This window comes from Dromiciops gliroides, chromosome 2 (genome assembly GCF_019393635.1).
Source record: "Dromiciops gliroides isolate mDroGli1 chromosome 2, mDroGli1.pri, whole genome shotgun sequence".
NCBI classification, from domain to species: domain Eukaryota; kingdom Metazoa; phylum Chordata; class Mammalia; order Microbiotheria; family Microbiotheriidae; genus Dromiciops; species Dromiciops gliroides.
The window spans coordinates 166476604-166490119 of NC_057862.1; the positions used below are offsets into that span (position 1 = coordinate 166476604).

Sequence of the window (13516 nt, forward strand, 5' to 3'; positions counted from 1 at the left end):
TGGTTATACCTTACCCTTTCTGCCCCCGAGTTTTCTTAAGAGGACTTTGAGAAAGTGCCTTTAAGAGCTAATCTAGGAGGTAGCTAGATGATGAAGTAGATAAAGCACTGGCCCTGGATTCAGGAGGACCTGAGTTCAAATCTGGCCTCAGACACTTGACACTTACTAGCTGTGTGACCCTGGGCAAGTCACTTAACCCTCATTGTCTGCAAAAAAAGAAAAAAAGCTCATCTGAATCTGAAATTATATAATACAAAGTCATTAAACATTACAGGGGCAGCTAGGTGGAGCAGTGGATAGAGCACTGGCCCTGGAGTCAGGAGGACCTGAGTTCAAATTTAGCCTCAGACTCTTAACACTAGCTGTGTGACCCTAGGCAAGTCACTTAACCCCAATCGCCTTACCAAAAAAAAAGTAACATTACAAAAACCTTTTTAAAATATCTGTGTAAATATATGTGTGTATATCTATATTATATATAGGTAATATTTTACATAATTGTACATGTATAACCTATATCTGATTGCTTACTGCCTCAGGGAAGGGGGAAGAGAGGGATAAAGTTTGGAACTCAAATAAATAAAATGTTTAAATTTTTTTTAAAAGAACATATATACATATATAATAACTATAATTAGAGCCTTATCAAACAATACCTGTTTTATACACCTTTGACAACTGCTTGGTCCCCCCAGTTTGCTTAGAAGACCCTGTGTCCCTTTCATCATATTCTGCCCCAGAAAATATGCTTTATCCTAAAATATTGAAGAATCTCTAGCAGCTATTGAAATGTTTTTCGGAGGGTCAAAATGATTTTTCACTTTTCCCCTTCCCCCAAATCCTAGTCTTCTGATCTGTTAGTTCTAGCCTTCTTGGAGATTATGGGATCAGGATCTAGAACTAGAAGGGACCTAAGAGATCAGCTAGCTAACTCCCCTTATTTCATGGATGAAGAAAATGAGGCACAGTGAAGTTAACTGTGTGATTTAATTAAGTGGCAGAGACAGGATTTGAAACCAGGTCATCTAACTTGCAATCTAGGGCTCTTTCCACTATCCCATCTGAGTGGAGATGCCTTATTCTTTAAGTTTGCAACATTGCTCATTTCTTCCCTTCCCTCTGTCCCATTCCATCCCACCCCATCCTTGCTAGTCCCCTCTGAAGAATCAGTGTGCCTTCTGGGGGATTGGAGGAAATCAAACCCCAGAATTTCCCATCAACATTTTCATACATGCGAAATCCAGTTACCACCATCAATGTCAACTGGAAAAGCACAGAGTAGACGCTGGATAGCTTAACTCCTTCCTTGGTCACCTAGGAGAAGAGTTAAGGGTTTAGATGTAAACTCCTAGAAGTCTAGGACTCTTTTGGCTTTTTCTTTGTACCCCCCAGCACCTATCTCAATAGCGGGCTTACTGCCAGCGAGTGCTTAACAAATTCTTGTTCCTTGAGCTATTGACGGCTTATACTTTAAAAAGCCTCAGGTCTTGTCTTTGGCATAAACTGATTATTCTCACCTCCTCACAATCTATTTAGCCGGGGAGGGGGTAGGAGGGGCAAAGCAAGTGCAGGGTCCCTGATATCAAAGGCCCCAGAGACCTTCTCGTGGATTTTATTTCTTATTCAAAGTCAGGACAAACACAGAACATTTCATGATAGATAGGGAGGTAAATGGAGTCCCCGTTGGTGGTGTCATGGCACTGATCAATCATTTCTTATCAAATACGTCTGCACCAGCCCCTGGTCCAGCCAACCACCCCACTAGGCTGAGTGAGGTCAGGGGCTTCCTGCAGCCCAAACTGGTCCTTCCTCCCAGGGTACCACTCCCGGGGCGTGGCTGGGAAGGAGGGCCCGAGTCGAAAGTCACCTCCCCAGCACCTGGGGGCGGGGGGGGGGGGCAACAAGCCGCGCCCAGTCTCCCCCACTTCGCTTAGCAACCAGGCCGCCCCCTCCCCCGCCAGGGGCTCCTGGGTAGCCCGGAGGAGAAGCGACTCCCCATCCACCAGCAGCGTCACAGTGACGGGAAAAGGAGGAGGGAGGGAGGAAGTAGAGGCCAGTCGCTCAGGGAGACAGCAGCTGGAGCTGCAATAGCCACAGCATCAGTATCAGCCCCCGCCCTCCCCTCCCTCTCCTCCTTTTCCTCCTTCTCCTCCTCCCTCTCCTGTTCTCCTCCTCCTCACCTCTTCTCCTCTCCTCTCTCCTCTCTCCACCCCTCGCTGGCCCCGCGACCCGGAAAGATGGCAGCCGAGGGACTGCACGAGACCGAGACCCTGGCATCTCTGAAGAGCGAGGCCGAGAGCCTGAAGAGCAAATTGGAGGAGGAGCGGGCCAAGCTGCACGATGTGGAGCGTGAGTGCGCAGAGCCGGGGCCCAGGAAGGTCGCGCGCTCCAGAGGCCAGGCGGGGGCGGGGGGGGGGGGGACGGGACGCGAGAGCTGGCTGGGGATGGGGACAGGGATGGAGGAGGAGCGGGAAGGTCGGGGGAATCGGGGGCTGGGGTTGAAGCGTCAAAAGGAGCCGATGGCTGCAGCTGCTGCTGCTGCTACTGAATTACACTGGCCCTCCTGCCTGCTCGGAGACCAGGGTGTTTTTCCCCCTGGGTGGAGAACTCAACTGGGTAAACAGGAAAGGCTCCTGCCCTTAGGGGCAGGAGACAATCTGGGAGCCGAGGGAAGGGAACTAGCGAACGAGCGTTTGTAGCTTCTTGCCCTTGACAGAAGATTTTGGGGGAAGAGAGGATGGTGTCCCTCCTGGAGATTGTCCTGACCTGAAGGAATCCTGGCTCTTAGGCAGCCTCTTGAAGCGTAGCCTAGCCTGTTGATGCTTTGAAAACAGGTTACCCTCCCCTTGACCCCACCCCCTAGGTGTTCCCTTGGGTACCATTCCCATTTCCGAGCTCTGCCCCAATAGGAGACCTGCTGAGAGAGACATCATTCTCACACCCTAGGGGTCATCGGAAGGCCGGAATGAATGCACGCCCGAGGCTGTCTCTGTGATTTACATTCTTTTCTGTGACCTACAAAATGTTTATGAAAGTCATATTTGGCTTGTGACTGTTGTGGTTAAAATAACCCTCCCACAGGGATTTATGTGGAAAATTTTATGTGCCGGGGGCCTCATAAATATTTGTGGGGCATACAAAAGTGTCAGTAGGTTGGAGATAAGGGAATGGAAAGGGAGTTCCAGATGGGGCCCAGTGGCCACAAATAGGACCCCACCTCCCAAATGCCTGTGTGGTCATGGCCCTTTGTTCCTGACCTAGACATACAGACACTGACCATGCTAAGCTAATATGCTAATGTGTTTTGAGCTTGGAGGTAGGATCCCTGATCTCCCAAATTCTTTTGGAGACCCCCTAAATCCCTTATGTTCATGGGTCAAATCATTTCAGTACTGTAATCACCCTCAGTGGGTGATTGTACCCCCCCCCAGCATAGGTAGAGAGGTAAAAATCACTACTACTCATCTCTAGACTTCAATGGTTAAAATTACAATGATTGCTCTTTTCCTTGAGGAAAAATGGCAGTCTCACAGATATCTTTGCCTAGTGATAGTCTTACTTATATTAGCAATGGTTGTGATTTTGATGCCTTTTTCCTTTCTGATTTTCAATGGCTTTTTCCTTTGCTTTCGTTTTCAGAAAGAAAGTAGACCATGGTGAAAGTCATTTTTGCAATTGTTTTGTTCTTTTGGAACAAGGATGGAAAAAACCTTACCCATTTCTAAAATGTTAAATTGGTGGATTTAGGGTTAAATCAAATGCTTCGGAATAATAAAGTTGTAGTTTTGTTAGATGATAAAGCAGGAGAATAGAATCCATTAAACAAATGCAAACACTATTCACCACCAACAGGATTCAAGACAGGTCATCTATGACTGAGTCAATTAGACTGACCATTTTAAAATGACTTGGATAAATCAGCTTCCTATTACCACTTTCTATTTTGGCAAGGGGTTTTTAATTCAGGAAGGCTTTAGGAATGTGTTCTTTGCTACCAACTTTTCAAAATGAAGAATAATGTAGTTCAAAGCATCTGTTACAGAACTGACCTCTGACTTGCACAAAGGTGATTCCAGAAAAACATTATCCAAAGAGTCTGTTCTCTTCTACTCAATAAAGCACAGTAGCACCCCACTGCCTCAAGTATAAAGCATTCGGCCCTGTATTCAAGGTGTGGCTCCAGTTTATCTTTCCTCTCTCTTTCTCTCTCTCGTACATATACATACATATATACACATATATAATGTGCTCTATCCACTGCGCCACCTCACTGCCCCCTGGATACTTTTAATTGCCAAGAAGTTTTTTTCCCTCTTTGCCCTTTCTACCCGCTTGTTACAAACAAAGCAAGTCTAGTCCTTCATCCATAGGAGAATCCTTCAAATATTTGAGACAATTATATTGCTCCTACTATGTCTTCTCTTAGAAAACATGTTTATTTTTTCTCCATACCTAGAATCCTTCCTTGTCAAAATTCTTGCCATCCTTCAAAGCCCATCTCAAATATCTCCTTCTTTGCGACCTGATCCCCCTAGCTAAATTAACCTCTCCCTCTGAATTCACATGAAACTTTTCCTCTCTCTTATGACTTGCCACATTTTACCTTATATTATGTAGAATATCCCCTATAAATGGAAGACTCAAGCAAAAAGAGAGGTCATGGAGGAGTTGCATCAGTGAGAACAGTATCAATATGGACCAAATCATGAATCAGTTAACAATCTTCTCTTAAGGGCTTACTATGTGTCAGGCACTGTGCTAAGTGCTGGAGATTTAAAAAGAAAAAAAAAGCAAAAAAAACCCCAATATATTAATTTGTACAGGATACCCTGTACTTTTGCAGTTCTTTTTATCTCTCCCCACCCCCACCACAAAGTGCAGGGCTCTGCATAATCAGTCAACAAACATTGGCGGGACTGTTTTAGGTGCTGGGCATACAAAGTTAAAAAGTGAAGCAATCCCTACTCTCAGGGAGCTTACTCACAGTTTTATCAGGGGTAAACAACATCTTGTTCAGTTGTTTTAGTCCTGTCTTCCTCCTACCTCTTTGGGGTTTTCTTGGAAAGATAACAGAGGATTTGTTTTTCTTTCTTGGAGGGAGGGAGGGAGATGGGGGAGGAGAGGAAGAAGATTTTCATTAATTGAAAAAAAATTGAATTCTAAAAATTTACCACTGTCTTTCCTAAATACTGGTACCTAGAACTGAACACAGTGCTCTGACCAGGGTAGACGGCAGCCCCAGATCATAACTTCCTTATTCAGGATGCTTCTTCCCACCCCTTCCCACCCCCACCCCGCTCTCTACCGTAGGACTTCAACTTCATTAGCTTTTGTATCACACTTTTGATTCATATTGAACTTGAAGTTCACCTAAACCACTTCATCCCCGACCTAAATCTATCTAAACCCTCAGATTCTTTCAGACAAACTGCTCTCTACCCAAATCTACCCCAATCACCACTACCACAGCACCAATCTGGTATTCGTGGAGCTGATAGAGCTTTCTGGAAGAATTGACTTTTGAGTTGGACTTTTTAAATGGGCTAAGAGAGGAAAAGGAAGGGTTGCATGCACTGGGAACAGAGCGTGGAAAGGCAAGTTCAGGAAGCAGAGTACCGTCCAGTTTGGTTGGAGCAAAAAGAAAAGTAATATAAAGCTGGAAAAGTAGGTGTCAGACTACCTAGTAAAAGTGGACAGCAAGGAACTATTGAGGATATTTTTTTAAGCAGAGTGACAAGCACTTTTCAAACCCCAAAGCATTATATAAATGTGAGCAGTTTTGATTGTAACCAAATATGTAACTAAAAAGATTGTTCTGGCAGCAGTATGCAACTATATTACAGCCAGGGGGAAAATCCTTTTTTGAATTTATTCATGTGAAGTCTATAAAATGCCCCCTAAAATGGGTGGTAAAGCCTAGATAAGAAGTAGGAGTTCTGGTTTTCCCCATTTAAAATCGCTGCTTTATCCAGGAAACATTCCCAAAGTAATCCTTTTACATGCAAAATTCCTCAACTCCATGTTTTATATCTTCATTAAATGTGTCTTTTCAAAAGGATTATGTGCCTTGAGAGCATATTTAATCTTAGGTCAGGTCATCAATGACTTTATAGAACTGAGAAGTAGGACGTTAGGTATTTTTATACCATTTCACCTGTCATATATTTACTCAACATTTATATTTGTTCGTATTTTTTTAAAATATGGGTTTTTTTAAATCATGAGGTTCATGATTATAAAATGATCAGTAAATACCAGATTAATTTCAACCCTGGCTAAAGATACCAAATCCTAATGGAAGGGACAGGCCTTCTCTATATTAGAACCTTAAATTTTCAGAGCTGGAAGGGACAACAAGGGTCATCTTACTTTTTGCTTACATATGAGGAAGTGAAATGAAGTAATTTTTATGAGATGCCTCAGTGGCTGGCCCAGAACTGTAGACAAAGTCTTTCAACTTTGTTATTTCAAGGGGGTGCTTGCTAAACAGCACATATACTAAAATTGGAATGATACAGAGAAGATTAGCATGGCCCCTGCTCAAGGATGACACACAAATTCGTGAATCGTACTTCAAGGAGGCAGCTAGGTGGCACAGTGGATAAAGCACTGGTCCTGGATTCAGGAGGACCTGAGTTCAAATCCAGACTCAGACACTTGACACTTGCTAGCTGTGTGACCCTGGGCAAGTCACTTAACCCTCATTGCCTGGTGCAAAACAAAACAAAACAAAAATAACTTTGGTACTTCAGTTGGTCATATTGTCATGTTTCACAATTCAGATATGGCACAGTAGTCATCCTCAAAAGTATCTAAGAGGGCTATGGTGGAGGGAACTTCCCAGGCCTACAGGACTCATTGAATATCCTACTTCTGAGAGCCAGGGATCCAACTTGTGTAGCACACCCTTTTGCCCTTCCCTATGCATATATACATCCCACCACCACATAAAATAATGAGAGGGTTCCCTAGAGATGAGAACTAGCTCCAAGTCACATTGGTCCATTCCATTGCCTTGCATGGCTCCAGAACTCTACCATTCTACTACCAATTTCTAACATAACTTCACTCCCATCTTCCCTATAACCCTTCTTCCTGGTTGGTCAGAAAATGATCATCTACTCTGTTGTTGGTACTCTCCTTCCTAGGGTATTGTGGAATCAGGGTAAGTGAATGAGACAAGGTATGGTTTGAGAGATACATGCTCCAAAAATAAAAAAAACAACAAAAAAAGAGAGACATGCTCTGCCCCTTTCAAGCCTATTCCTGGCATACTGAAAATGTACTTAGTCTGTTCTTCACCAGGAAGATAGTCCAGCTTTGAATGTCCTGACCACCCTAGCCCCACCCCCTCCACAGAAGCTGTGGAAATAGCTGAGTGCCTGTTTTAACAGCTGTGACATTAGTTACACCTAGCATTTGAGAAGGCTTGGAAACAGCTCCATGGAGTCTGGGAATCCACAACCAAATAGGAAAATAATATTCTGTGTCTCAGAACAGGTTTCTTCCCTGTATCTTCCATCCTATCGGGGACACTCCCTCCAATTCCCAAGGGACTGTCCTTGTCTTACTCAGTAATGTTGTTGTTTCACTATCTCTCTGGTATGGTTGATCATCCTTTGCTCCAAGGAATTTATCCTGAATAACCAGGGGACTTTCCTCAGGTTCTTCCCATTAGTCTTTGGAAGCAAATGCCTAAATTACATACGTTTGTTAATATCCAAGAAGATCCACCACACAATCCCAGCTAGGAAGTAGCATCTCAGGCATGTTTACAGAAGCAATCCAGAAATGTTGCTACTAATGTGAACTAATAGAATTGAAATTCAGAATCAATATCGCAGGCAGTTGGGATAGAACAAATTCAACAAGATAACATTTATTTCCCCCCAGGTTCCTATCACCTTCGGCACTTAGCACACAGTAAGTGGCACACAGTAGGTACTTTAAAAATGCTTGTTAATTGCTTCGGCAGTTTTAGCAAGTTGGTCAGAATTAGGTCCAGAGTCTTTATTTCCCTTGTCATTTCTTTCACCTTTTGAAGGATGAAATTACCATTAAAGCAAATCAAGGAATTCGTTGATTCAGCTTGTGTCATTGATGGCTAGATAATTTAAGTTCCTTCATCACTTACTCCTAACATTGAGAGATTCCTCTACTATATTATACCTCTATGAGAGGCTTAGGATATGCATCACAAGCCTATCTTATATTTCCTTCTTACATTTAGGTAGAAGTGGCACCAAACTGGAACAAAAAGGGGGTGGGGATCAATAAACCACACATAAGAATCCCTTACAGCCACCTATTGACTTAGAAAATTGCATATTAACATTATCTATGTTCTATTGTATTTTTATTTTGTTAAATACTTCCCAATTACATATTAATTTGGTTCTCTATGTTTGATACCTCTGGCCTAGTATGTATAATTCTAAGACAATAAGTATAATTTCCCTTTCTCTCTGGATTGATTTTCACCCAGATATTCACCAAGCTTTCTTTCTTAATTGTCTGTCATGTTTCACTGAGACAAGTAGGAAGGGAAGTAATGAGAGAGTAGTGTTCTAGAAGCCAAGGGAAGAAAGAATACAGGTGTGTTAAATGTTCTTAAAATTTTGAAAAGAACATTTGCTTTTAAACATTTAAACTCACTGGTAATTTTGTTGAGAGCAGTTTCGTTTTGGTTTGGTTTTGGGGCAGGACAATGAGGATCAAGTGACTTGTCCAGGGTCACACAGCTAGTAAGTGTCAAGTATCTGAGGCAAGATTTGAACTCAGATCCTCCTGAATCCAGGGCCAGTGCTCTATCCATTGTACCACCCAGCTGCCCCCAAGCTGTTTCAATAGAGTAGTTGGGTAGATGCTCCATTGCCAAGTTTAACAATGAAGGAGAGAAGGGGCAGCTAGGTGGATCTGGTCCTGGAGTCAGGAGGACCTGAGTTCAAATCCAACCTCAGATACTTAACACTTATTAGCTGTGTGACCCTAGGCAAGTCACTTAATCCCAATTTTCTCACCCCCAAAAAAACCGCAATGAAGGAGGGAAGAAAGAGAGGATGACTCCATGAAGAGATGACAAATTTAAGGTAGAATTTCTTGTTTTAGGATAAGGGATAGTTGATTGGGGTTATAGACATAAGGAAAAGACCCAGCAAAGAGGAAGAGGTTGAAAATGAACAAGAAATGGAATGAATGGTTGATGGGAAAAGTTCCCAAAGGAGAGGATCAAGAGCACAAGTGAAGGGCATTTGGTTAGAAGGAAGGTCACCCTATTCTGAGATGGAAGAAGGAGGGAAAGGGTAAGATATGGAGGTTAGGTAAATACTGAGCATGTCTTTGTATGGAACCATTTGGTCAAGATTCTGTACTTATGGTTTGTTCTCATGGTTTGTTTTTTAACATGGTTCCTGGAAGGGTGATCAATTAGGAGTCCACTGCCCAAAAAAAGCAGTTGTTTATTTGATCAAAACCGTGTGTCTGTGTGTATACATATATACATATATATACACACATATATATACACATATATTTGTACATAGTGTCATTGATATTCATCTCATTAGTGGTTTTTTCTTGTGTTTCCTTTTGATTCCTTTATTTCAAAGAATTTAATGTCTGCACAAAACTTTGGGATTTAGTGAAAATTAAAGAGTTAATTTGAGTTCAAAATGAATATGTCCATAGGAGGGGAAGAGAAAAATATTCTGGGAAAATAAATGATGGTTGACAAACATTCTCACTTTGACTACATGAGTTTCTGTTTTGGTTGGTGAGTCAGGCCTTTTTCTTTTAGAATCTAAACAATGTAAAATGTGAACATTTGCAGGTGTGGGGGGGGTTGGGCTAGTAATCTAAGGTTTGTGATCAAGACACTTACCTCAATGTCTTCATGCTCCAAGCAGCACATGTTTATGGATGGCTATTAAAGTCAGGGGGGAAAAAAAACCACACACATACATACGCACACATTTCTCCTATGAGAATACAGATAGGGGGCAGATGATAGGTGGCTCAGTGGATAAAACACTGGTCCTGGATTCAGAAGGACCTGAGTTCAAATTGACCCTCAGACACTTGACACTTACTAGCTGTGTGACCCTGGGCAAGTCACTTAACTTCATTGCCCCACCAAAAAAAAAAGAGAAAGAGAATACAGATAATTATCAGACTTCTGCTATTATTTGTATAACAGAAGGGAGGTCTGGTTGCCAGATCCGTTTGAAAAGCTTTAAGAAAAACACATACTATAGGCATTGGGCCAGATAAGTAAGTTCCTTTAAATATATGGAAATTCCCTATCAAAGTGAATGTTAAAAAGTGCCAAAATGCTTTCAAAGTTTTAGTGGACTGGGAGGAGCAATCTATTAAAGAAAACCCCATGCAGGATTTCAAAGAGCAGAAGAAAACACTGGGCTCCAGACAGAGGTCCTACCTTCAAATCCTGTGTGACCTTGAGCAGGTTACTTAACTTCCCTTTTCCTTTATCAGTAAGTGATGGACTTAGACCCCTATGGTCTCCAACTCCAAGAGCTGTTATCCTAATTGGTCACATTTGTAGAGCACATTTACAGAGCAATTTACATACATCATTTCATTTGATCTTCACTGGACCCTGCAAGGACACATTATGTAATTATCATCACCAGTTGCAGTTTGAGGAAGAGCACTCTCCAGAAAAGGGGAGAACAAAATACTGAGAAATGAAGTGATTTGCCCAAAGGCACTTAGTGGGTAAAAGAATAAAAAGTAGCAGGGCTGAGATTCAAACCCTGACCTAATATTTTTGAGTCCAGTGCACCAAAACAGGGAATGAGTCTAGCCCAGAAAAATGCTGGCATATAGGGAGAACAAATTGAGGGTTTAGGGGGGTTTTTTCATAATAGTTTTTTCCTACTAGTTAGATCCTGGGGAAGAATGTGCATGTATATGTAAAGAAAGAGTCTTCTCAAATTAATCTCGTTTCCTAATCTGATATTCCTTCTAGAATAACAAGCCTTACAGGGGAAAAGAGAAATAAAACTAGAGAGAGGATGTCCCAAAAATTATTAAAGCTTAACAATGCACTGAGACTTTTGGGATACCCTCTATGTAGTATGTGTGTATGTATGTATGTATATATGTGTATACACACACTTTGGGGGAGGGAGACTGAGGAGGTAGCCAAAATAATTTGGGATTATTCCAAAAAATATATATAATCATGTTCCTGGAGAGACGATGCTATTGTTACACAGAAGTGCCTGTGGCTTCAGTGACAGCAACAGTGCTGCTGATAATGAAAAGGACAACTATCCCTGCCTTCATCTCATTCTTCTGGCAGCAAGAAATCCTTGCTTCACAGGTTCTCTAGAGTGGGAAATCACTCATTTTCACCTCCCCCTCTTAATTTCACTAGATTCATTCAAGGGTCACCCCAAATCCCACATTGTAGCAGGCCTTTCCCTGCTTACCACCCCCCTATCCCAACTGCTGAAAGCACCTTCTTTCAAACTAGCTTCATCTATTCTGTGTATATCTTGTGCAGATCTAGCTATTTTCATATTGTCTTCTACGTTAGAATGTAAGCTTCTTGAGGGCAAGGATTTTTTTCCTTTTCTTAGAACATTACCTGATAGATAGTAAGTGCTTAAAAAAATTTTTGACTGACAAAGGTACAGGTGTCCAGTGAGGAATGTCTAGCTCAGGTTGAGCTTTTTCTTCCTTTTTTTTTTTCTGTCTGTACCCTTTGAGGCCCAATTCAAATGATGTAGTGAAAAGTATCCCTGAGATGGGAGTCAGGAAGCCTAAAGTCTAATTCTTACCTGACCAATAACTAACTGTATTCATTAGTGTCAATCGATTAATCAATAAACATTTATTAAGCACCCTTTATGTGTCAGAAACTGTGCTAAGTGCAGATGGTACAAAAAGTAGGAGTGGGGAAATTTCTTAACCTTCCCTGACTTTACTTTATTTACTGTAAATCAAGGGCATTTTACTAGAGAACAACCCCAGAGGTCCTTTCCAATTTCTAAGACACTAAGATCTCATATGCAAAAAAAAAAAAAATCGTAGGATTCAAGAGAGCTGGAGGGGACCAGTCCCAATGCTTCCCAGGCCTTCAGACTCCTCTTCTATAAAGTCGTCACTGGGTTGTTGGGAAGAAAGCACTTGACAAACCCTAAAGTGAGTTAATATTGTTAACCGCTCCGGTATCTTTGGCAAGCAAACCCCAAATAGGGTCACAGAGTCTTCAATGTGTCCAACATGACTGAAACAACTGAACAACAACAGAATTGTTTTGCAGGATTTTTCTAAGGCATGAGTGTTTGAAGGAAGCAACTTTCTTTGTCTCTGAGTTCTCTCAGCCAGCACTTCAATTTTGTGTATAAGGCATTACATTAAACATTGGGATACAGAAGGGAAATTAGGAAACCCAACAGGCCAATGAAGTTAAGGATGTGAGACAGACAGTGGAGACAGAAACTGGGTTTGGAGATTCAAATGCTCGGATGGAATAGGTCAGTGCTTTGGGAAGACCAGCTGCTGCCCATACTCTAAGTCCAGATTTTAGCCTGGAGGTGTTCTGGTGTCTCCTTCAATTATGCCAGAATGGGTTGGCAAAGGGTGAGAGTTGTAGGGATTTGGAAAAAGGATAGCAGCTCTTTCTTGGTTTGGGGTGTGCCATGGTGCCAGGCGGTTAAAGTCCGTAAGTACCAGGTATGCCAAGGTGCCAGGCCTGCTAACCAGGGTGCCAGGCGGTTAGAGTCCTTAGGTGCCAGGTGTGCCAACCAGGAAGCCAATGAGTTGTGTCCAAACATTTTTCATCCCTGATCCTCCCCTGAGCTGACCTATGGTGGTATTGTGGTAGAAGACCAACCTTACTCCCTAACTGGGCTGGGACTTGTGGGTTGGTGTGACAGCCTTGGAAAGGGGAGGTCTTTTATATAGTGGAAAGAGTGCTAGATTGGAGGTCTAAGGACCTGAGTTTGTCCCTTCCTACCTCTGTGGCATAGTAGATAGAGTGCTGGACCTAGAATCAGGAAGACTCATCATCATGAGTTCAAATGTGGCCTCAGACACTTACTAGCTGTGTGACCCTGGATGAGTCACTTCACCCTGTTTGCCTCAGTTTCCTCATCTATAAAATGAGCTGGAGAAGGAAATGGCAAACCATTCCCATATCTTTACAGAGAAAACCTCAAATAGGGTTACTGAGAGTTGGACATGACTGAACACAACCTATGTGACATTGAGCAAAAGAATTACTTCACTTCTCTGGGCCCCAGTTTTCCCATCTGTTAAGTGAGGTGTTTGGACCAGAGGTCTTGTTAAACCTATTCCAGCACTAAATCTATGAGACTATGATTCTTTTTCATATCTGTCCTCATGTCCTTTGCTTGTCAGACAGTCTGCACCAAGATGATAAAGTAAATAAAGAGTTGGACCTGAAATCAGGAAGACCTAAATTCAAATTGGCCTCAGAAACTTACTGGATCTGTGACCCTGGGCAAGTCACTTAACATCTGTTTGC

At 42.3% G+C, this 13516-nt stretch overlaps 1 protein-coding gene and 1 non-coding gene across 2 annotated transcripts in view; both read left to right on the top strand.

The window, feature by feature from the left end:
- The first annotated feature begins 1854 nt into the window (after positions 1 to 1854).
- GNB5 (G protein subunit beta 5) overlaps positions 1855 to 13516 on the top strand; it is a 52084-nt gene continuing 40422 nt past the window's right edge. Inside the window, exon 1 of the mRNA XM_043981983.1 lies at positions 1855 to 2349. Within this exon, the coding sequence (XP_043837918.1) occupies positions 2238 to 2349 (112 nt within the window). The 5' untranslated portion in view covers positions 1855 to 2237. The remainder of the gene's footprint in view (positions 2350 to 13516) is intronic.
- On the top strand, positions 6476 to 6581 carry LOC122744887. The gene has a single exon (XR_006355224.1). It is a non-coding gene; the product is annotated as a U6 spliceosomal RNA (small nuclear RNA).